The following is a 25,407-nucleotide window of genomic DNA, read 5'->3' as shown; positions in this document are numbered from 1 at the left end:
TCACAGAAATAAGATAAAACACAAAACAGTGATATGGGGGAAATTTATCATCATAAACATGACAGATAAAACTTGTACCTACACACCTTGCAACTGGTTAAGATGGCAATTGTCACCAAAAAAACCAATATAATAAGTGTCAGCAAGGACGTGGAGAAAGTGGAAACTTCATGTATTGCTCTGAAAATGGGAAGAGATACAGCCACTGTGGAAAACAGTATGGAGGTGCCTCAAAAAGTTAAACGTAGAATTACCGTATGATCCAACAATTCCACTCGGAGGCACATAACCAAAAGAACTAAAAAGCTTGGACTTAAACAGGTATTTGCATACTCTTGTTCATAGTAACATTATTCACAATAGCCGAAAAGTGGAAACAACCCAAACATCCATCAATGGAGGAAGATAAACAAAATGTGGCATATACATACATGGAGCAGTATTCAGCCTCAAAAAGGAAGGACATTCTGATACAAGCTACAACGCGGATTAATCTTGAAAGCATCATGCCGAGTGAGACAAGCCAGATACAAAAGGACAAGTTATTCCACTTACATGAGGTACCCAGAATAAACAAATTCATGGGGACAGAAAGTAGAATAGAGGTTACTGGGGGCTGGGGGCAGGAGGGGAACGTTACTGTTTAATCAGCACAGAGTTTCAGTCTGGGATGATGAAAAAGCTCTGGAGGCTCAGCACCTGTAACTCAAGTGGCTAAGGTGCCAGCCACATACACCAGAGCCGGCAGGTTCAAATCCAGACTGGGCCTGCCAAGTAATAATGACAAGTACAACCAAAAACTATCCGGGCCTTGTGGCAGGCACCTGTAGTCTCAGCTATTTGGGAGGCTGAGGCAAGAGAACTGCTTAAGCCCAAGAGTTTGAGATTACTGTGAGCTATGACACCACGGCACTCTACCCAGGGTAACAGCTTGAGGCTCTGTCTCAAAAAAAAAAAAAAAAAGAAAGAAAAGTTCTGGAAATGGACAATAGTGGTTGGTGACAGTTGCCCAACATTGGGGCTATCACTGATGCCACTGAATTATATGCCTTCAATGATTTGAATGGTAAATTTCATGTTCTATATATTTTAACACGATTTTTAAAAATTGTTCCTGGAATATATTAAAAGCTTATATAAATCTCTGAAATAAACATTTAAACTTCTAACGGACGTGAGGACAATTAACAACAATTAAGGTCATGGTGGGGGTGGGGGAAGGGGAGAGCAGAGAGAGAAGGAGGGAGGAGTGGGGGAAAAGAAGAGCAGAGAGAGGGAAGGAGGGAGGCGGGTGGAGCCTTGGTGTGTGCCACACCTTCTAGGGGCAAGACACGATTGCCAGAGGGACTTTACCTAACAAATGCAATCAGTGTAACCTGGCTTATTGTATTCTCAATAAATCCCCAACAATAAAAAAAACAAAACCTCTAACGGACAAATAATCAAACATTAGAAAGAGAAACACAAGAGAAAACTATCAGTTAAGTAACCAGTAATCGAGGAAACGTAAATAAGGTTAAGCCGTGAAGTGGCATTTAATTCTGTTAGCAAAAACTACGAACCAGTATATATAAGGTTGCAGGAAAAAATGAACCTTATACACCACTTTACAAAAATTTTACACTGCTTTGGACATATGAATGATCCTCTTTGGAGGCAGTCTGGTAATATATATTATATCTCACTTTTGAAAATTCATATATCCTTTCACTCAAAAATTTAATCAACAAGAAGCAAAATTATATGCAAAGATGCTTACAGCAGGATTTTGTTTTGCAATAAGGAAATACGCATGAATTGAGACACAGTTAATGAATTACAGCGTGTTCATTGTGAAATAATATGAGGTCACTTTTGTACAAAGTAAACAAGAACATACAAACACATGGAACCATGCATAAAAGAGTAACAATGTGGGAAAAAACATACATCCATGACACAATTACATCTACATAAAATTATTCATAAAGATAAAAGCTATGTACCAGGCTCCAAGCCAAGCCCTCTGTGTGTTTTATATACAGGCATACCTCTTGTTTTATCACTCAGATACTGTGTTTTTACAAAATGAAGGTTGTGGCAATCCTGTATCCATAAGGTCTATAAGTGACACTTTTCCAATAGCCCATGCTCACTGCATGTCTCTGTGTCCCATTTTGGTAATTTTTGCAATATTTCATAATTGCTTTTTTTTTTTTTTGAGACAGTCTCACTATGTTACCCTCAGTAGAGTGCTATGGCATCACAGCTCATAGCAACCTCAAACTTTACCTCAGCCTCCCAAGTAGCTGTGACTATAGGCACCACCACAACGCCCAGCTATTTTTGTCGTTGTTTTTAGTAGGACTGGGCCGGTTCGAACCCACCAGCCTCGGTGTATGTGGCAGGCGCCCTAACCACTGAGCTATGGGCGCCAAGCCAATATTCCATAATTATTGTATAACAATATAACAGTAGTGATCTGTGACTATTGATCTTTGATGTTACTATTGGAATTGTTTGGGGCACATATAAAACAGCAAATTTAATCAGTAAATGCGTGTGTTGTGACTTCTGCCCCAATAGCCATTCGCCATTTCTCCCTCTCCTCCAGCTTCCTGGTTCCCTGAGACACATAGTGTTGAAATTAGGTCAGTTAATAACCCTACAATAGCCTCAAAGTTCTCAAGTGAAAGAAAGAATCATATGATTCTCACTTTAAATCAAAAGCTAGAAATGATCTAGTTCAGTGAGAAAGGGATGTTGAAAGCCAAGATGGGCTGAAAGCTAGGCATCTTGCACCAGTTAGCCAAGTCGTGGGTGCAAAGGAAAAGTTCTTGAAGGAAATTAAAAGTGCTACTCCAGTGAACACACAAGCGATAAGACAGCAAAACAGCCTTCCTGCCAATGGGGAGAAAGTTTGAGTGGTCTGGACAGAAGATCAAACCAGCCACGACACCCCCTTAAAATCCAAGCCTAATCCAGAGCAAGGCCCTAAGTCTCTTCAATTCTGTGAATTCTGAGAGGGATGAGGAAGCTGCAGAAGAAAAAATGGAAGCTAGCAGAGGCTGGTTCATGAGGTTTAAGGAAAATACAAAGAGAAGCAGGAAGTGCTGATGGAGAAGCTCTAGCAAGTTATCCAGAAGATCTAGCCAAGAGCACAGACGAAGGTGGTGACCAACTAAACAGAGCCTTCTATTGGAAGAAGAAGCCAGGTAGGACTTTCATAGCTAGAGAGGAAAAGTCAATGCCTGGCTGCAAAGCTTCAAAGAACAGGCTGAATCTCTTTTTAGAGCCTAATGTGGCTGCTGACTTTACGTTTAAGCCAATGCTCATTTATTATTCCAAAAATCCTAGGGCCCTCAAGAAGTATGTTAAAACTACTCTGTGCTCTGTAAATGAAACAAGAAAGCCTGGATGACAGCACATCTGTTTGCAGCATGTTTTACTGGATATTTTCAGTTGGGACCAACTGTTCAGACAAAAAGAGATGGCTTTTGAAATACTGCTGCTATTGATAATGCACCTGGTGGCCTGAAGCGCTGATGGAGATGTACAAGATGAATGTCGTTTTCATGCCTGCTGATGCAATGGCCTTTCTGCAGCCCATGGATCAAGGAGTCATTTTGACTTTCAGGTATTATTTAAGAATTACATTCTCTAAGGCTCCAGCTGCCTGAGAAAGTGATAGCTCTTATGGATCTGGTCAAAGTCCACTGATAGCTCTTATGGATCTGGTCAAAGTCCACTGAAAACCTTCTGGAAAGGAATTACCATTCCAGATGCCAGTAAGGACATTTGTGATTCACAGGAGGAGGTCAAGGTAGCAACACAAACAGAAGTTTGGGAGAAGTAGATTCTGCCCCCATAGATGACTTTGAGGGGTTTAAGATTTCAATGGCAGAAGTCACTACAGATGTCGTGGAAATTGCACGAAAGCTAGAATTAGAAATTGAGGATTCAGGCTCAGGGCCTGTAACTCAAGCAGCTAAGGCGCCAGCCACATATACCAGAGCTGGAGGGTTCGAATCCAGCCCGGGTCTGCCAAACAACAATGACAACTACAACCAAAATATAGCCGGGCATTGTGGCGGATGCCTGTAGTCCCAGCTACTTGGGAGGCTGAGGCAAGAGAATTGCGTAAGCCCAGGAGCTGGAAGTTGCTGTGAGCTGTGATGCCACGGCACTCTGCCCAGGGCGACAGGTTTTTTTTCTGTCTCAAAAAAAAAAAAAGGAGATTCAATTAAAAATTGAATCCTGAAGACAGGATTCAAATGCTTCAATCTCATGACAAAATTCAACAGCTGCTCCCTACAGATAAGCAAAGAAAATAGTCTCTTGAGATGGAATCTACTCCTGCTGAAGATGCTGTGAATGTTATTGAAATGACAACAAAGAATTTATAATATTATATAAACTTAGTAGATAAAGTAGGAGCAGAATTTGAGAGCACTGACTCCAATTCTGAAAGCAGTTCTACTGGGTGGGTAAAATGGTATCAAACACCATCACACGCAACAGAGAAATCTTTCATGAGGAGTCAATTGATGCGATTAACTTACTGTCATTTTATTTTAAGAAACTGCCACAGCCACCCCACCCATCAGCGACTGCTACCCTGATCAGTCAGCAGCTATCAACATTGGGGAAAGACCCTCCTCCACCAGCAAAAAGATTATGACTTTCTGAAAGCTCAGACGATCCTTAGCTTTTTTTTTTAGCAATAAAGTATTTTAATGAAGGCATGTACATTGTTTTTTTAGATAAAATGTGATTGCACACTCAAAAGACTACAGCATAGTATAACAATCGCTTTTATATGTACTGGGAAATTCGTATGACTCACTTCATTGTGATACTTACTTTACTGCGGTGGTCTGGAAGTGAAACCCCAGTATCTCCAAGGTATGCCTGTAATTTAATCCTTACAACAATTCATGAGATAGATATATACTCTTGCCCTAATTTTATAAATAAGAAAACTAAGGCCCAGGGAGTCCCTGCCCTATACACACACTGTACATTAGCCATCAGGACCTGACCATGACCAGCCAAGCCGATTCCCGACTGATGTGCGTGGAAATTACATTTAGAGGAGGAGTAAGAGATGAAATTTTTTTTTTGTCTGTTTGTTTGTTTGTTTTTTTGGCCAGGGCTGGGTTTGAACCCGCCACCTCCGGCACATGGGACCGGCACCCTACTCCTTGAGCCACAGGCGCCGCCCGAGATGAAATTATTTTTGATAAAGTTTTCAATAAAAAATTAGAAAGTATTTGATCCTGCAATCCCATTACTGGGCATCTACCCAGAAGGAAAGAAATCCTTTTATCATAAGGACACTTGTACTAGACTGTTTATTGCAGCTCAATTTACAATCGCCAAAATGTGGAAACAGCCTAAATGCCCACCAACCCAGGAATGGATTAACAAGCTGTGGTATATGTATACCATGGAATACTATTCAGCCATTAAAAAAAATGGAGACTTTACATCCTTCGTATTAACCTGGATGGAAGTGGAAGACATTATTCTTAGTAAAGCATCACAAGAATGGAGAAGCATGAATCCTATGTACTCAATTTTGATATGAGGACAATTAATGACAATTATGGTTATGGGGGGGGAACAGAAAGAGGGAAGGAGGGAGGTGGGTGGGGCCTTGGTGTGTGTCACACTTTATGGGGGCAAGACATGATTGCAAGAGGGACTTTACCTAACAATTGCAAACAGTGTAACCTGGCTTATTGTACCCTCAATGAATCCCCAACAATAAAAAAAAGAAAAAGAAAAAGAAAAAAAAAAAAAAAGAAAGTAAATCATTCGCACAAGTCTCAATGAACTGCTATGCCATTAGGCCATTTCTCGATTCCACCACTTCTAAAACTTAGGAATATAATATTTATACAGACAGGCTGCCATTCACTCTCATTTTATAAAAATGGATACTTTACGGTTGGGACAGCACAAAAAAAACACCTGGAACACAGCTCTGGTTTTGCCCCAAATTTCTTTTTCATGCATAACTGCAGCACGCAGCCAAAAAAGCTTGCTAAATAAAACTTGCGTGTCTGTGAAAACTCTTCCAAGAGGCAGGGCTCACCACCACCCTGGAACGGGTCCACACAGCCCTCACAGCAGCATACTGAGGGATGAAGATGTCCTCATTCACACCCTCAACCCCCTTCTGGTCCTGCACTGCCACAGAGGGAAACTTCTGCCTGCCCCCCTGCAGTAAAAGCTATATCATTCTGTACTAGGATGGACATTCTAGAGCAGCGGTTCTCACCTGTGAGTTGCAACCCACAGGAACTGTATTAAATGGCTGTGGCATTAGGAAGGTTGAGAACCACTGCTCTAGAGCCTGTGAAGTCCAGGCTGCCTGTGATAAAGGTGAACAAACCATCATCAAGGCAGAAAAGCAAGAGATGGTACTGAAGAACTTAGTATTTCAGTGGGCAAAAATTCCTAAAACACAACTACTGTCCTTCCCAAATAAGTTTTAAGAAAAGTCTGGGCAGATACACCACCATGAAGCCTTTCCACAGCAGTCCGGGGTTAGAGACCCTTGGCTTTCTGAAAACACTACTGGCCCCAGCCTCATCTGCTAGAGCATAATGTTCCTGGAGATATGGGTAATAAATAAGCAAAGGTAACTAAAAATTAAGATAGGGAAATGTACATCTGTTTAAAAGTCCAAGAAGAATGACTCACAGACCATCACCATACAAGGTCAATGTACCAAGAGTTTTTAAGAACAGCAGAGATGGCTGAGGAAAACCACTACCACGATAACACACACCCTAAGAAGAATCAAGTGGCTGGAAGCTTGGCCATGACATCCAGGACACAAATAATTCCAAAAAGCCAGTTCCCCTTCCTGTTTGTAAATGCCGGCCCTCCTCCACAAGTGACTAATTTTCCTAAGAGAACCATGTTTCCGGGAGCCCACAGAGATGCACGTGGATCTCTATAACTTAGCTCGTGGCCACCACCTCGTTGTCACATCCAGATAAATGGGAAGGCCAGGCCAAGCCTCCACTGGATCTTCTAGTACATGGACACGGAGGCTGTCACAAGAGCACAGGTGGGCTGAGGTGGCAGCTGCTAGGACGTCTCACTTGCAGCTCCTCCTCCTCCCTAAGGCTCAGGGCAATTTATTATTATTAACTCATTTCCTTCAGGCAGGCCTCAAATTCCAGGGACACTGGCTATTCCTCCCTGTGGTCCATTGCAGACAACAGGGTAACCAGGCAACACCAGCTCCCAGAGGGACTCTGAAGTCCCCAGGCGGTGCTGCCCGAGAACTGTAAGTTACTACAAAGCAACCCAAATAGATTTTTCTCACTCAGTATGTCTGTCACCCAGCGGTCACTTAACAAAGCCACGACAACTCCGTGAAGAGCTCTGCTGCCGCTCCAGGTCTCTTGTCCTTCACGCCATGTCTCTGCCATCACAAGCATCTGCAGAACTGTCTCGGTGTCACTTGACCAATTCACCTGCATTTCCCCACCAACAGTCTATCAACGCAAACATCCATGTCTCTTCCCAACTGCTCCAAATTAAGACAAATTACCAAATGACCAGCAGTCACTAAAGACGTGATAATCTTTAGTAAATTCAGAAAAAGAATGGGTTTTTTTTCTTTCCTTTTTCATTTCTGACACTGTCCTGATGAACCAGATGGAGAACAGGACAAAAAAAGATTGGTTTTGAAATAGGTCTTTCCCATCCCACTTAGGGGGAAGGAGCTATTTGGAAGCAGACCCAAGTTTTAGGGGGCCATGGACAAAACTATCTCCTTGCAAGGGAGACTCTCACTAGCACAGTCATAATACGCTCCCTAGTAGTAATTTGTCTTTGCCCTTGGTCAGCACCTCAACCCATTCAACCAAACTGGAGCCTTCTCCAATTCAGCTCTTGGCAACCCACTCAGCCCTTTCCTTCGCTCGTCTGATGATTTCCTTAAGTTAAGGAAATAAAAAATGCAGTACGTATAAGTAAGATCTCCTCCTCCATATGAAATACAATGTTGATAAGAAAAGGAGAGAAAAAGAATACTTTTTAATTTATTCTGAGCAAAGGAATATTTTAGAAGAGTGCAATAATATGGGGCTTGACCGTGGCTATTCAGAATACGCCAAAGATAGAAGATGGGTCAACAGAGAGACGCATGGATTCAAGTCCACTTTGCCTTAGTGCCTTCTCTCACCCACCCCTTACTCTGGCACGGCTGGGCAAAGCCCCAAGTCCACGTTAGAATAGGGTAGAGCCCACTGCTACAGTCCAGGCTGTGCTATCACTCACCTGTGCCATTGGCCAACCCACTGTGGCTTGGGTTCTTGATGGGCTGGCGGTGACGGTTCCTAGTACCGGGGCTTTGCTCGCTGGTTGCTGTGGTTGTTCTGGCTGAACCACCTGAATGTCTGTGCGTCCTAGGAGTTCAAAGTGTAAAGCAGACAGACATAAGTCACCATGAAAAAGAAAGACATATATTTCCCACCTAAGTCGTCATATTCCCTCTCCCACTATTTATTGGAAACAAGGCCTTTAATAGCCCCTCCAGTTTTTGACTCAGTAGAGGCTGGCTCCAAACAGAGGGACTCAAAGAAGCTTCCTTCTTGGTCAAAGCTCAGAAGGCAACTTTGTGTAAACTTTTCCACTCGAAGTAAACAAATCCAGAGTGAATTTCCCCTATATCTGAAATGACTGGCAAAATATCCTATGACCATCACATTATTTTTATTGGGCTCAAATGTTAGAAATAAACAAGAATCACTGGACAGGCTACCGATGAAATATTTCTCTCGTTAAGCAAAAAGAGACCAGAACTTATCCAAATCAATTTTTTCTATAGCTAGATGGGAATAGAAGTCAAGGGGCTTTAAACAACTTCAGCCCATGTGTATGTTGATGTGTTTTAACTAGAAAAGATGACTCAACAGTCCATTCAAGTAAATGAGAAACAATGCAGAAATGGATCTAAATTACGAAAAAAAAACAGTAGGATCCAGCAGCAGAAAAACCCATCTGACATCTTCAGAGAACACAAAGCAGCAAGGCAACTTGTGTTTTCAAGTTCCTTTTGGTTGCAGCCATCATTGTTGTTTGGCAGGCCCAGGCTGGATTCAAACCCGCCAGCTCAGGTATATGTGGCTGGCACCTTAGCCTCTTGAGCCACGGGGTGCTCAGCACCTTAGCCTCTTGAGCCACGGGTGCTCAGCCTCTCAAGTTCCTTTTGTAAATTGGCTTTTCTCTATCAGTGAAAATATCTACACCTCCCTGCCCTTTGGTTCACTGTTTCTGTTTTGCCAAAGATTATTCTATTACTTAGTAATGATGTACTACTTGCAACAGTGGGATGGTTTAAACACCAACCATTCAGTGAAGAAAAGACCAACCCTCCCTGGGCAGAGAAAACAGGGGCCCAGAGACAATTTATACCAAGTGACATGGGCAGTAAGGCTGCTCTGAACGACAAGAGTGATGACGACTGTGGAGGTATACAATATTCAGTGAGCTGTAACATTATGATCCAGGCACCCTGCACACTATGTACTTCACATATACTTTCTCATTTAACATGGGAATCCTAAAGGTAGCTTACTGCTATCATCCCCAAGAAAACAAACACAGAGAAGTTCTACAGGAAACAAAGCAACAGAACTAAGATTCCTATCTAGGTAGTTTAACATCAAGAGCCTATGCATTTAGGTTGGAGGACAGGGTGGGGAGCCAGGACTTACCCTGAACTCCTCTTGGGTAATTCTTTCACCAGTGAGTTGGCCAATGACAAGATTAAGACCCATAATAGAAAGTTCCCCAATGGGACGATCTACACCCACCGGAACATCTGTGCTGGTCAACAGTGTGTTGGCACAAGTCTGACACAAAATCAACAGGAGGTTTCCAGGCAGAATAGGAACTGACCCCACCCACTACCTTATCTAGTGCAAGAAATGCATTTTTCTGCAGGATGGGCATGAACTAAAATACTAACGTGATTATATTTATATGTTGGGAACATGGATGCTCTTATGTGCTCTTCTAGATTTTTCTTTGTGTACTTTTGAAGGGGAAAAAAAAAAAGAAAAAGTTTTTCTTGGGTCAGAAAAAAAAAAAAAAAAGGAGAAAGCCAGCAAACTCTGGAACTCTGGAGGCCTTCACACCTAAAGACTACGTGGCAGTTAAAAATGGAGAGAGAGTACAACTGAGCTGTGGAAATAAAGATTCAGTCTGGACTCTCTTTTTCCATCTTATTTTTCCCTGAGCTAATTTCATAAATCAAAAGCTGTCAGCCACACCTCAGTCAAAGAAAAATACTTCAAAGTCCCCACTTCATGGGAAGAAATGTTAGTATTAAGCATTTTACCACAAATGCTTGTCGAAAGTAGAATAAGCACGGACGAGTTCCAAAGAGAAAGGCGGTCTTTAGGAAACCAGTGGACATGTGGGTATGTGTGTGAGAGAAGGGCAGAGAGCTTGAGAGAAAGAAAATTGGTTAATAGAAGGTTTATTTCAGCCAAGAATTCCCTTTGGAGGACAAAAAGCCACTCTGATTTGGGACTCACAGCCCCCAGGAGAGGGCTGTACCCCTCTCTACTCCAAGGAGAGGCAGGCCACATGGGCAGCACATCAACCCCACCAGGCACCCAGGCTCGGACAAGTCCATGATTACTTCCAGCCCCGGGGCTCCCTGTGCCCCTGGAGAGAAGCCGGGCATGACAACAGGGTGGGTCTCCTCACTCTCCTGGCCCCTCCCTCCCTTCCCCGAAAGGCCATGCGGTCAGAGCTGAGAGAAAATACTTTCAGAAATGTTTAACCACTAATGATAGCAGCTGACCCTGAATGACAGGCTGGAGCAGGGGCTGGGATTAGCCCTAAACCAGGGGCAGCTGGGACCACTTTGCGTGAATTACTGCCTCTCTGCCCATGGCCAACCCACCCCCCACACACATACCACACACCCGTTCCCCACGCTCTCCCCTTGCCCTAAATCTGTAGTTCCAAGTTCTTTGCTCCTGTATTACCTTTAAAATAAGACACAGAAGGAAGAGAAGGCCTCACTATTTGAGGGAAATTTCCTCAGCTGTTTCCTCTCTTGTAGAACTCACTCAACCCTTAAGAGATGAGACTGTGTAGTGATTAAAAGCTGGCCCAGATATTGAAACCACACACTGCTGGCCAGAACAGGACCAGAAGACATGCCAGCTGATGGGATGAGGTGAGCTGGACTCCACCACTGACAGCCCAGCTCAGCTCTGCCCATGACTTCAACCTTGGCCTGATCTCCTCACCATTAGGGGGACAGGGAGGAGTTATGCAGCCCCTGGGACAGTCAGAAGGGTATAGAATGGCCGTGCCAGTTGGGCCAGACTCCACGAATGGTTTCAAGTCACCTCACTACAGAAATTCAGCTCTCCTTACAGCCTGCCCTTCTCAGAATGCTGGCGAGTCCTTCCCCAAGTTCCTCCCTCAGGAACCGAGGCTTCCCTAAGGGAAGCCAGTCAAGGCCTGGGCCAATGTGTGGGAGCATTCTGATGCAGAGGAAGTCGCCAGGAGAGGGTTCCTGGCTGTCCCTTGGTATTTAAGCTTTGACATTCACTCATACACCAGTCTCTGTCCTCAGCTGCACCCCAACAGAAAGAGAGTTGGGTGCCTTGGGGTATCTTGCCACTCCCTTCATGAAGGTCACTGAATTGTACTTAACTATTATTTTCTAAGTGCAAAGCCCTCTCCTAGGCCTGGCAACAAAATAGAGTCCCTGACACCTTAATATAAATGCAGAATTAGATAGTGTGAGCCCAGATGATCCCATAGTAGTGTCCCCTCCATACAGCCTGTTGATCTCATCATATAAGCACTGGTTCCATATGGAGTAATTAAACAAAACAGAATTTTGTTTCTTTGGGTTCTTTTGAAGCCTTGGCCTGGCACAGTGGCTCAGACCTGTAATCCTAGCACTTTGGGAGGCCAATGCAGGAGGATGGCTGGAGGCCAGAGGCTCGAGACCAGCCTGGGCAAAATACTCTATCTTAAAAAAAAAAAAAAATTGGAAATTAGCCTGGTGTGGTGGCACACACCTGTAGTCCCAGCTACTTGGGAAGCTGAGGCAGGAGGATGGCTTGAGCCTGGGAGTTAGGGCTCCATAAGCAATGATTGCATCACTACACTCTAGCCTGGGTGACAAAGCAGGACTCTATCTAAAAAAGAAAAAAAGGAAGGCTTAGTTTTACAACAGTATGGATTTACTTAATACTACTAAACTGTATATCCAAAAATTGTTGAGATGGTAAATTTTATGTGCTTTTAACCACAATTTTAAAAAATGAAAGAAAGAAAAGGAAGCCAAGCCTAGTACCAGTAACATAAGTGCCAGAAAACAAAATTTGTTGCTAAATTAAAAAGTGGAATTCTAAAACAAACAAACAAAAAAAGGTGGAATTCAAAATGGGAAAGACATTTGTAGGTGAACAAAAATATCTAATAAAATATAAACATTTTTCAGAAAAGTATTTTGTGGCTTAATCAGAATTTAAAATATCTGCTCCTCCAAAGACACTGTCAAAAAAATAAAAAGAAAAATTCTCATCAGATATAAAGATCAATTAAAAAATGAAAAAGACATTCCATAGACTGTGAAATTCATCTACGATAAAGGACTTATATATCTAGAATATATAAAGAACCGCCAAAACTCAACAATCAAAAACCAGCCCACCATTTTTAAAATAACCAAAAGATCTGAACAGATACTTTGCCCAAGAAGATCTACAGATGGCTAATAAGCACAAAAAAAGATGCTCAACATCATCAGTTCTTAGGGAAATGCAAATTAAAACCACAATGAGATGCTATTATATACTTACTAGAATAGACCAAGTTTTTAAAAAATGATAGTAACAAGTGCTGGAGAGGAGGTAAAGAGATTGGAACTTTCTCATAGATTGCTGGAGGGAATGTGATATGGTTTATTCACTTTGGAAAATTTTGGCAATTTCTTGTGAAGTTAAACATGCACTTAGCATACAAACCAACAATCCTACCCTTAGGTATTAATCTGTAAGAAATGAAGACATATGTTTACACTTTAAGCAAAAGTTCACAGTGACTAGATTCATAATTACCAAAAACTATATACAAACCAAAGCCTTTCAATTGGCGACTAAACAGACAAATAGTGATACGTCCATTCGGTGGAATATTATTCACCACATAAAAGGAACAAACTACTGATACATGCAGCAACTACATGAATCACTAAAGAAAAGACTCAAAAGGCTACATAGTGTATCATCCATCTTTGTGTGACAATCAGGAAGAGGTAAACAAAACTTTACAGAAAGAAAATAAATTAGTGTTTCCATTGGTGAGGGGTAACAGGAGGGGTTGACTAAAAAGGGGCACAGGGAACTTCTGGAGGTGATAAAATCTTCTGGATCTTGATTATGATGGTAATTATCTGGCTATAGGCTTTTGTCAAAACTTATAGGACTATATACAAGAAAGGAGAGATTTTACTATTTATAAATTGTACCTCAATTGACTTCCTAATTTAAAAAAGCGATTTGTGGAGAAAATATAAAGCAAGCAGAAGTTTTAGGAGGTGAGTAATTTATAGTGAGAGGACATGCTCAAATCAATAAAACAGGACCCTTGATGGGAATGTGATGTAGGCAAAATGCCAAGACCCTCCAAACATTTCTATATTGATGAATGTGGGAATTCTTTAAAACTTAGGGACACAATTCTCCCTGATGTTAAGAATTCATGGCTGGGGCTTGGTGCCAGTGTATCAGGACACCAGCCACATACACCAGAGCTGGCAGGTTTGAATCCAGCCCGGGCCCACCAAACAATAATGACAACTACAACCAAAAAATAGCCAGGCCTTGTGGCGGGGGCCTGTAGTCCCAGCTACATGGGAGGCTGAGGCAAGAGAATCATTTAAGTCCAAGAGTCTGAGGTTGCTATAAGCTGTGACACCACAGCACTCTATCCAGGGCGACAGCTTGAGACTCTACCTCAAAAGAATAAAAAAATTCATGGCTGGCTAGATACCAGGTGCCAAGCATACTTTTCTATCTTGGTGAAATGAAAGATAGGTTCACCAAGCCCAGATTCCAGCCTGGTGGCATTTCAGCTCAGGAAGAAAGACGTTTCAAGGTTTAACAGCTGAATGTGGGTTTTCTTCCCTTTTAAATAAAACCAGCACAGAAGTTAAAATTGCCTGATACACTTAAAACTCATCTCACTTTGCAATATGGGGAATTGATACCTGGGGTTTCCAGAACTTAGAGGGCTCCAATTTTCAACTCTGTCCCTCCTCTGCATACTCCTAACTAGTCACTATCTTTTAATAGCAGCATGGAAAAAAAACTGAGTGGAGCTGGGCCCGGTTCCAGCAAGACAGAACCAGCAAGACACAAGCACTTAAAATAGAAGCACGGAAAGAAAAAAATGGGAAGCAGTGATGGGAAACAACTGGTCTCCACCACTCAGAGATGCATCAACAAAGCAAACCTCTTCAGTTCTTCCTCCCCACTCAAATGTGGGTTAGGAAAAAAAGCTGGGGGGGGGGGCAGAGAAGTGAATCGAGAAAGGCTTAATTAGAGTTAAAATGGGCCCATTCTAGTCATTGCAAGGGTAATTTACGGCTCCATTCCACACCCCACCTCAAGGCTGCCAGCCTCACAAATGACAGGGAAGGTAAAAATAAAACTGCTGCCAAATCCAGTCTAAATTACAGAAAGACAAATGATTTTCTTTTGCTCATCCTAGAGTAAAGAATTATCCTCTCAACAGGTGGCTGGAGGATTTATTAGGCTAAAAAATTCATCTTCAAAGAGAATGTACAATCAACTGTGGCGCATCTAATGTACTTCCAGGTTGGATGCTGGGTTTAAATGGAAAGAAAACTCAAATACCCTACAAAACTTTAAAGAGAGCTGAAGTCCAGAGGGGAAGTGTCTGCCTGCTACATGCCACAGTCAGTGGCTTGAGGCTCCTGTAACAGAGACACCACATGCTTCATCCTATGACCTGACACCTGAACCTGAATTACAAGGGCACAGGACGCTGCCACAGCTCAGGAGGGTGAGTACTGTGGGCCATCAACCACCCCTAACATACAGGAGGAACATGCACAGGGCTGACCCTGAAAGGAATGCTGAGCACCCACATGTGCCGGTGGACCAGAAAAGTGTCTTCATCTTCCCCCCACTGGCATCAAATCTTGTTTGGGCCTGGCCTACTCGCTGCCTTCCTGGCTACAGCAGACCTGAAAGGGCTACACAGGACCTTGCAGGAACAGGGGACTGCAGTATCTCAGAGCATTATTTCTAAATATGCTGACCTGGCAAATCACAGAGGCAGGATGGGAAGGCGCAAGCTCCAAAAAGAAGGTGTTCAGTGGTCGTTCCTCACGATCTCTCTTGCCCAATCGTGATGTCCTTCATCTCCCTTGATAAAAATTCCCTTTCACTCTCTCCCACTTTATGGCGCTATTTGTAATTATCTATATTCTTTGCATGTTTATTTGTTTAGTGTCTCTCTCTAATAAGGTCCATGAGGGCAGGGCCATCTCTGTTTGGTGAACCTCCATATACCCAGTACCTCCTAGGATGTCCCTGGACCCACAACATCAGTGGATGAAAGACACCAGCTGTCAGGGCCAAAAGCACTCTTGGGCCTGTACTCTGTAGTCCTTTCCAATCCAGTAGCTCAGCACCTCTCCCACCCCTTCAAAGAATGGATCCCAAGCCAAAAGATGGATTCCACCATCCACCAGGAACTGGGCACTATCAGAGTAACTATCTTCCAGAAAGCCTAGCCCCAAATGGCATGTAAACTTAGCCTTTTGTACCAGGTTCAAGAAACAGAAGTCATTTCATTAGATTCATCTTGTGCTCCACACACACATACTAAAATTGAAGGGCTATCTCCAAATCCAATTTGCCAAGTTTATGTTTTGTTTTGTTCTAATTGTAATTTTCAAGCACACTCCAACACTAATGGGTAAAGATTAGACAAGTGATTAGACATGGGAAGTAAGAAACAGAGACAGAGACCCTCTATGGTAGGCAGAATTTCTAAATGATCCACTTTGCAAAGATACCCCACTCTCATTCCTGAAACTGTGACTATGATGAGATGTCACATCCTGGATTATGTCATGTCATGTGGCACACATGTGACCTTAAAAAAGGGTGATCAGGCTGGGCTTGGTGGCTCATGCCTGTAATCCTAGTACTCCAAAGGCCAAGGCAGGAGGATCACTTGAGTGCAGGAGTTCAAGAAAGTCTGAGCAAGAGCAAGACCTTGTCTCTACTAAAAGTAGAAAATTTAGTTGGGCATTGTGGCAAATGCCTGTAGTCCCAGCTACCTGGGAGACTGCAAGGCAGGAAGGATCACTTAAACCCAGGAGTTTGAGGTTGCTGTGAGCTAGGCTGATGCCACGGCACTCTAGCCTGGGCAAAAGAATGAGACTCTGTCAAAAGAAAGAAGAAAGAAAGGCTGAACACAGTGGCTCACGCCTGCAATCCTAGCACTCTACGAGGCCAGGGAGAGTGAGCTCAAGAATTCAAGACCAGCCTGAGCAAGAGAGAGACCCTGTCTCTAAAAACAGCTGGCATTGTGGTGGACACCCTGTGGTCCCAGCTACTTGGGAGGCTGAGGCAAGAGAATCGCTTGAGCCCCAGAGTTTGAGGTTGCTGTGAGCTGTGATGCCATAGCACTCTACCCAGGGTGACAAGTGAGACTCTGTCTCAAAAAAAAAAAAGAAAAGAAAAGAAAGAAAGGGGATGGGAGATGGAGGAGGGAGAGAAGGAAGGAAGGAAGGGAGGGAGGGAGGGAGGGAGGGAGGAAGGGAGGGAAGGGGGATCAGGCAGGCCTCATCTAAATCTAATCACATCTCCTTGAAGCAGAGTGCTTTTTCCAGCGGGTGGCAGAACAGAAAGCAAGCCAGAGGGATTCAGAACACTGGCAATCTGACACAACCTTCCTGGCCACGTGAGAAAGAATGCAGGTGGGCTCAGAGACCTGAGAGACGCCCCCGGGGTGGTCACAAGGAAATGGGGACCCCAGTCCTAGAACTACAAGTGCATTCAGCTAACAACCTGATGAGCTTTAAAGCAAATTCTTCCCTAGAGTCTCCCAATATGAACGCAGCCCTGCCAACCCCTTTATTTCAGCTTCCCAAGACCCTGACAGGAGAACCCAGCCAGGTTGTGCTAGATTTATGACCTACGGAACTGTTGACTAATAAACAGTGTTGTTTTAAGCCCTAAGTTTGTGGTGATGTTACACAGCAATAGAAAACAAATACAAATAAATGACAATTTCCAGAGTAGAAGATATAACTCTCAAATATACAAATGGCTGGGTGATAACCTCTCATTTCAAAGGGCCTCGTACAGTCACAGCACCATTCAGTGGGATCAGTACCTGTCTCTGGGGACAGCATTCCAGTGATCCTAATATTCTTAAGAGATTCCTAAGATTCCTAAGATTCAACAATCACTTGGGAATTTGAACAACTATACATATATATATGTGTGTGAGATATTACTGTTCCTAGAGGGTAACATTCTCTTCACACGTTCTTTGCCCAAAAAGGCCTCATTCACATGTGTCAGCTCTTCTCTGATCCCGTTATTAACCTTTACATTTGCAAGGGTTTGAAAAGAACAGTCCATGAAAAGTGTTCCATATGGAAACATCAATCATGAAGAAAAACATAGATGAAACAGAGAGAGACTGAGCATGCAGTGGGAACCCACCACGCTCTTGGCGGCTATACAAAGCCTTGGAACGCGCGAGGCAGCTCTGATCAAAAGTGTCACCCATGCCGGGTGCCCCTGAAACCAGCACATCTCAGGAGTCGGGATGCCAAGGAATGCAAACCAGTAGCAAGACCCACCCCAAAGTTCTGGCAAACGAGGAACGGGAACACAAGACTCTTTCAACTCAACAAATATTTACTGAGTTGCTGCTACGTGCAGCAAGGCACGATTCTGGGTCCCGCCAGAGACACAAAGATGAATGAGGCACACAGGGCCCTTGACTTGGTGTCTTCAGCACCACTCCAGGCCCCTCCACCCCAATACCAACACACTAGATGGAAGAAGCAGCAACTTCTCAGGAGCCTCCAATTCATCATTCTTTTCTAAGTGTAAAGAAAAAATATATATGTTTTGATTAAAAATAAAAAAATTTTTACCAGTTTAAAGGTAAAAATTTTATGGTTAAAGTTTTCCTAATCTCCCCTTCTCCTCTAAAAAATAACAAGTATTTACACTTTATCCTATTCTAGGTTTTCACTAATTTCAATAAAAAAATTTTTGTGTCATTTTGACATTAAAGAGTTGCACTTTTGGCTGGGCCAGGTGGCTCACCCCTGTAACCTAGCACTCTGAGGGGCTGACGCAGGAGGATACCTCGAACTGAGGAGTTTGAGACCAGCCTGAACAAGATGAAGACGCCGTCTCTACTAAAAATACAAAAACTAGCTGAGTATCTTGGGAGGCACTTGTCCCAGTTACATGGGAGGCTGAGGCAAGAGGATCTCTTGAACCCAAGGAGTCTGAGGTTGCTGAGAGCTAGGCTAATGCCATGGCACTCTAGCTCAGGCTACAGAGCGAGACTCTGTCTCAAAAAAAAAAAAAAGAATTGCACTTTCAAAGGCCATTTGTAAACACACAAAGTAAACCCAACACATAGGCATGCTATAAAGCTCAGCATAAAACCAAACAAATATGTTCTTGTTCTCCTGACACCACTGGATGCGAAATTTCACACTCCATTATCAAATAATCCGCGAGCCAAAGATACCTGCAACTTATCGAGACTTGTCTTTAAAAGGCAGGCCAAACACAGACTTAACTGTAGAAAGTCAATAAGAGACAGAAGACAAAAAAAGCAGGACAGACAGAAATTGCCAGGCAAGAGGAGAGAACCACTCCAAAGATACCAAGAATCACAAAAAACAAACGGGCCAACTGCAACAGTTTAAAATCCTATTGGTTTTTTAAAAAATCTAGTTAAATGTTGTTACACGAAATACCACCTAAAATATACGTACCAAAAAGGTTGAAATGAAAAGTGTGGGAGAAAAACACACCAAGCACATAGAAAACACAGCAAGGTGGGGTAGCCAGGCTAATGTCAAACCAAATAGATTTCTTAGTGATTTTTTTCTTCATTGAGGTATAATTCACACACAGTAAAATTCACCTTATTAAGGGTACAGTTCAGTTAAATGTTAATAAATGTACACAGTTGTGTTACCACCATCGCAATCGAGACACAGAACCTTCTCAACAACCTTCCATAATTTCCTCATGAACCTTTATAGTCAGTCCCTCTCCCAGCCCCCATCAACTGCAGATTGGATTTTTATCCCTAGAATATTACTTTTTTCAGATTGTTATATAAATGGAATCATACAGAATGTAATCTTTTATATCTGGTTTCTTATGCTTAGCATAATGCTTTTAAGAATCATTTATTGTTGGCGGCGCCTGTGGCTCAGTGAGCAGGGCGCCGGCCCCATATGCCGAGGGTGGCAGGTTCAAACCCAGCCCCGGCCAAACTGCAACAAAAAAATAGCCGGGCGTTGTGGCGGGCGCCTGTAGTCCCAGCTACTTGGGAGGCTGAGGCAGGAGAATCGCCTAAGCCCAGGAGTTGGAGGTTGCTGTGAGCTGTGTGACGCCACGGCACTCTACCGAGGGCCATAAAGTGAGACTCTGTCTCTACAAAAAAATAAATAAATAAATAAATAAAAAGAATCATTTATTGTTTAGGTTATTCCTTTGTTTTGCTCGGACCAAATAAGATTTTTGTCTTTTTAGAGACAGGGTCTTGCTCTGTCTGAACTTGGACTCATGGGTTCAAGAGATCTTCCCATCTCAGCCTCTCAAGTAATTGAGACTACAGGAGAATACCATGGCACTTAGTTTCAGACAAAATAAATTTTAAGAGAAAAAAACATTTTAAAAAGATAAATCAGCCAGGCACAGTGACTTGTGCCTGAAACCCTAGCACCATGAGAGGTCAAGTAGGGAGAACAGCTTGAACTCAGAAGTTCAAGACCAGCTTGAGCAAGAGCAAGACCCTGTCTCTACTGAATATTGAAAAACTAGCTGGGCACTGGTGATATACACCTGTCCTCCAAGGCACTTGGGAGGCTGAGGCAGGAGGATTGCTTGAACCCAGGAGTTAGAGGCTACAGAGAACTATAACCACACCACTGCACTCCTGCCCAAGAGACAGAGGGAAATCCTGTTTCAAAATTGGAAAAAATTGGAAAAAAATAACACCTTTCTTGCCTGTAACTCACTCTTATGGAATACTCAACAACACCTTTCTTGCCTGTAACTCACTCTTATGGAATACATTTATATACATTTTTGCACAAATCAAACTTATTTTTTAAATAATAAAGATCAAAAACTGGGATTCCACGTTATTCTAGAAGCCGAGGCACAGAATGTTTCTAGAGAGGACTAGTCCACCATGTTAAGCCTGCAGCCAGATCAGGCGGGCTTTTGCAGCTGCAGCTGCAGTAGAATGATACAAACAAATGCCAGACTGAAGTGTGCCAGTAAATAAAATAAGGATGGGAGGCCCCAGAAATACCAAGACCAACACCCACCCACCCCCCTTTCAATGAGTGCATAGTAACTTCACAAAACCCAGTACCCAGGGCGGCACCTGTGGCTCAGTGAGTAGGGCACCAGCCCCATTTACCAAGGGTGGCAGGTTTGAACCCAGCCCCAGCCAAACTGCAACAAAAGAATAGCTGGGCGTGTGGCAGGCGCCAGTAGTTGCAGCTACTCGGGAGGCTGAGGCAAGAAAATCACCTAAGCCCAACAGTTGGAGGTTGCTGTGAGCTGTGATGTTACAGCACTCTACTAAGGGTGACAAAGTAAGACTCTCTCTCAAAAAAAAAAAAAAAAAAGAAAGAAACCCAGTACCCACAAAGCATAAAGCTATCTACATTCTACATTAGTTCTGTGACTATTTTCATTTAACATGAAATGAAAATCCTAAATATAGAATCACTTCAGTTCTTGAAAGGAGTCATCTATTTAGGCTATAGGGAGGCCATCCTGAAAACAGTCACGAAACCAAACCCCAAATCACCATCTCCACAGACACTGGCACTTTTAAAAGGAGCCATTCAGTTCCAATTAGGAAAGTCTAACCTCATCTCTCCAAGCCACAGCCACAAGCACATGGCCTAAGCACCCCCTGTCATTGTCACCCACATCTGTCCCAAGTGTTTGTGGCATTCTGTGTTGGTCTTCCCCCAGCACACAGCCAGGTGGCCAAGCTCTGATGGCTAGAAAGGCATTTCCCCAAGCCCCATACTCTTTTTATGGGCTTCTCTTCTGTCTAACCCTTCCCCCTCACCTTTTTTTTTTTTGGAGACAGAGTCCCACTTTGTTGCCCTTGGTAGCGTGCTGTGGCATCATAGTTCACAGCAACTTCAAATTCTTTTTTTTTTTTTTTTGTAGAGACAGAGTCTCACTTTATGGCCCTCGGTAGAGTGCCGTGGCCTCACACAGCTCACAGCAACCTCCAACTCCTGGGCTTAAGCGATTTTCTTGCCTCAGCCTCCCGAGTAGCTGGGACTACAGGCGCCTGCCACAACACCCAGCTATTTTTTTTTGGTTGCAGTTTGGCCAGGGGCCGGGTTTGAACTCACCACCCTCGGTATATGGGGCCGGCGCCCTACTCACTGAGCCACAGGCGCCGCCCAGCAACTTCAAATTCTTGGGCTCAAGTGATCCTCTTGCCTTAGCCTCCCAAGTAGCTGGGACTACAGGCGCCCTCCACAATGTCTGGCTCTTTTTTAGAGATGGGATTTTGCTGTTGCTCAGGTTGGTCTCGAACCTGTGAGCTCAACAATCCACTCACCTCACCCTCCTAGAGTGCTGGGATTATAGGTGTGAGCCAACACGTCCAGCCCTAAACCCTTTTAATCACATTTTCTAGGACTAAAAAGTCCTAGAATCCACATACATATCTGTTTATACTAGAAATATTACTCCTGTGCCTGAATCCTGGTGACCTTGGCCTTGGCCATGTTGTTCACTGTTGAGAACATGGTGTTTGACTCTGTGTCTCCTAAGCTGGGTTTTCTCTCCTCTCCCTATGGATACACTTTCAGAGGAATGACTCTGCTGAGGAGCCATAGGGTCCCGACGTCCCACAAGGCCTGCCAACCATCCTGGGATGGGAGTTTCAGTGGCAGTTTCATTAGCTCCTTCCCTCTTGCGTCTCCTGTCTCTGTGAATGACATCCCAGGTGAGGAATCTGGGAGCCCCAATCCCTCCCCACCCTCCACCCTATCTCATTCATCAGTCACCCAGTCCCGCTCAATTATACCTCCTAGATTATTCCTCTTGTCTGCTGTCTGTTCCACTGCGGCCCAAGCCTCGTCAGCAGTTCCAACCTCACCAGTTCCTACGAGAATCCTGATTCTAGACTGGGCCCCTCTGTACCAGACTCCCACTCTCTGTACTCTACATGCCTCCTCCGCTTTCTCATTCCTCTCTCACCTGTGCCCCATCGCTGGGACTACAGGACTCCCAAACTCCCTTACAGACAGGCTCTGATGTGCTGTAGGTTATACCAATCACAGGCTCCTGAAGGAGATTTGGGAAGCAGAAGGAAGGTAGAAGCCATCTGTCCTATGGTGGTGGGCGGGGTGACAGGCAGGGTGTCCCACGGACTCCAAGCCTCCCTGAGTGGATGCCAACTTCACATGTGTAAAGTGGTTACGGGGACAGCAGCAGTTTCCTGGCATCTGGATCACAGCTGCAGGACTGTGAGCTTGAAATCAAAGATAGGGGGTGGGGAAGGGCTTTACTTCTGTTGCGCCAGCCTGTCCAATGACTTCTGTAAGTATCTAATTGCCCATATCAAATACTTCTCTGTTCAAAATATCTACAGTGGTTTGTTTTTTACAATGACCCCCAATTGGTACAACTTCAAATTCATCTGTCATACTTTTCTCATAAATACCTTACCACAAAAAGAATGTATCAGACCCCTGCTCAAAATTCAGTGATTCTCTGTCTCCAAATAATGATGTCTGAAGTCCTTAGTAGAGCATAAAAAGCCTTCTGTGAACTGGTTTTGCCTTCTCACTATCTCCTACAGCAGGGATCCACGAACTTTTTGTAAAGGGCCAAAAAGTAAGTTTTATAGCCTTTGTTGGCCATGTGATTACTGTTGCAACTACTTAACTCTGGCCTTCCAGCATCCAACTAGCCACAGACAAGGTGAAAGTAAGTTAAGTATGGCTGTATTCAAATAAAATGTTATTCCAATAGATGGAGAAGAGAATAAGGAAGCCATAGATTTGGGAGAAGTATTTGTAAAATATATATCTGGGCTCACCCTTGTAATCCTCTGGGAGGCTGAGGCTGGTGGATTGCCTGAGCCCAGCCTGAGCAACAGCAAGACCCCATCTCTACTACAAAATAGCAAAACTAGCTAGGCATTGTGCCAGGCACCTATAGTCCCAGCTACTCAAGAGATTAAGGCAAGAGGATTGCTTGAACCCAGGAGTTTGAGGTTGCTATGAGCTGCGATGATACTATGGCACTCTACCCAGGGTGATGGAGTGAGATTCTGTCTCAAAAAAATAAAACAAAACAACAACAAAAAAACCCACATATCTGACAAAGCACTGCTATCCAAAATGAGTTATCCAAAACACACAAAGAACACTTAAAACTCAACAATATAAAAATAAACAACCCAGTCAAAAAATGGGCAAAAGACCTAAACAGACACCCCTCTGAAAAAGACATAAAGATGACAAATAAGCATATGAAAAGACCCCACATCACATGTCATCAGGGAAATGCAAATTAAAACAACTATGAGATACCACTAGACACCCATGGGACAGCCAAAATATACAAAACAGACACCTCCCAAATGAAGATGTGGAGCAACAGGAACTCCTGCTCATTGCTGGTGGGAAGGCAACATGGTATAGCCGCGCTAGAAGTGAGTTTGGCAGTTTCTTACCAAACTAACATACTCTTGCCATGTGAACTAGCAATCACAGTGCTTGGTATTTACCTATGTAAGGTGAAAATATACGTCTACATAAAAACCTGCACACAAGTGGAGGGCGGGCTGTGAGGCGGCAGGGCCCCCACAGCCTGGGGAGACGTTCAGGGAATGACCCCGCAGCTGCTGCTTCTCCTTTAACAACAAACATTCTTTTCTCCTCTGGCAGAATTCACATAGGTCCTGCATACTTTCCTTTTTATCTTGCCAGCAAGAACCCAGCTTTTCCTCCCTAAAGTTAATCTTTACCCCATGTGCCAAGACTTAGGTCATTTACCAACCTCATTAAGATACTATGTAAATAAACCTAGAACCACAGTTGGGTGCTGGCTGCAGTCTTAGCTGCTCCAACCCTTCCGATCCCATCTTTGTCTCTTGTATCTTTTCTCTCATTCCCCACCATTCCCACTCTGGTTTGTTCTCTTTCCTCAAGCTGATTTGAGAAACACGCAGATGTTTATAGCAGCTTTACTCATAATTGCCAAAATTTAGAAACAGTAATTTAGAAACAAAATTTCAGTAATTGAGTGGATAAGCAAACTGTAGTACATCTGCACAGTAAAATATTATTGAGGGCCAAAAAGAAATCAAGCCATGAAAAGACACAAAAGAGACCTAAAGGCATATTGCTGAGTGAAAGAAACCAGTCTGCAAAGACTACATGCTATATGATTCCAACCATATGGCCATCTGGAAAAGGCAAAGCTATGGAGACAGGAAGATCAGTGGTAGCCAGCAGGGCAAGGAGAATGAACAGTAAAAGCACAGGCCAGTGACTATTCTGTTTGTCACAGTAACGGGGGTACATGTCATTAAGCAGTTGTCAACCCCATACAATGTACAACATCAAGAGTGAACGCTAGGCTGGGCGTGGTGGCTCATGCCTGCAATCCCAAGCACTTTGGGAGGCTGAAGTGGGAGGATCACTTGAGGCCAGGCTGAGCAAGAGTGAGATCTCATCTCTACAAAAAGTAAAAAAATTAGCCAGGCATGATGGCACATGTGTGCAGTCCCAGCTGCTTAGGAGGCTGAGACAGGAGGATGGCTCAAGCATAGGAGTCTGAGGCTGCAGTGAGCTATGAAAACACCACTCAGCCCTAGCCTGGGCAACAGACCAAGACCTTGTCTCAAAGAAAAAAGAGTGAACCCTAATGTAAACTACGGACTTTGAATGACAATGACATATCAGTATAAGTTTTTCATTCTGACAAATGCACCACTCTGGTGGGGGACGTTGATAATGGGGGTGCTACCGTATGTGTGGGGGTAGGAGGCGTATGGTAACTCTCTGTATTTGCTGCTCAATTTTGCTGGGAAACTAAAAGTGTTTTTGTTGTT

At 43.6% G+C, this 25,407-nt stretch overlaps 1 protein-coding gene across 3 annotated transcripts in view; it reads right to left on the bottom strand.

The window, feature by feature from the left end:
* Positions 1 to 25,407, bottom strand: part of WWP2 (WW domain containing E3 ubiquitin protein ligase 2) — a 170,992-nt gene that overhangs the window by 52,300 nt on the left and 93,285 nt on the right. For all 3 annotated transcript variants that reach the window (XM_053604753.1, XM_053604773.1, XM_053604759.1), the window contains exon 7: positions 8,284 to 8,411. In XM_053604753.1, the coding sequence (XP_053460728.1) occupies positions 8,284 to 8,411 (128 nt within the window). The remainder of the gene's footprint in view (positions 1 to 8,283; positions 8,412 to 25,407) is intronic.

This window comes from Nycticebus coucang, chromosome 2 (genome assembly GCF_027406575.1).
Source record: "Nycticebus coucang isolate mNycCou1 chromosome 2, mNycCou1.pri, whole genome shotgun sequence".
Classification (NCBI taxonomy): Eukaryota; Metazoa; Chordata; class Mammalia; order Primates; family Lorisidae; genus Nycticebus; species Nycticebus coucang.
Note: the sequence above shows the minus strand (reverse complement) of the source record. Positions and strands in the feature narration are given on the sequence as shown.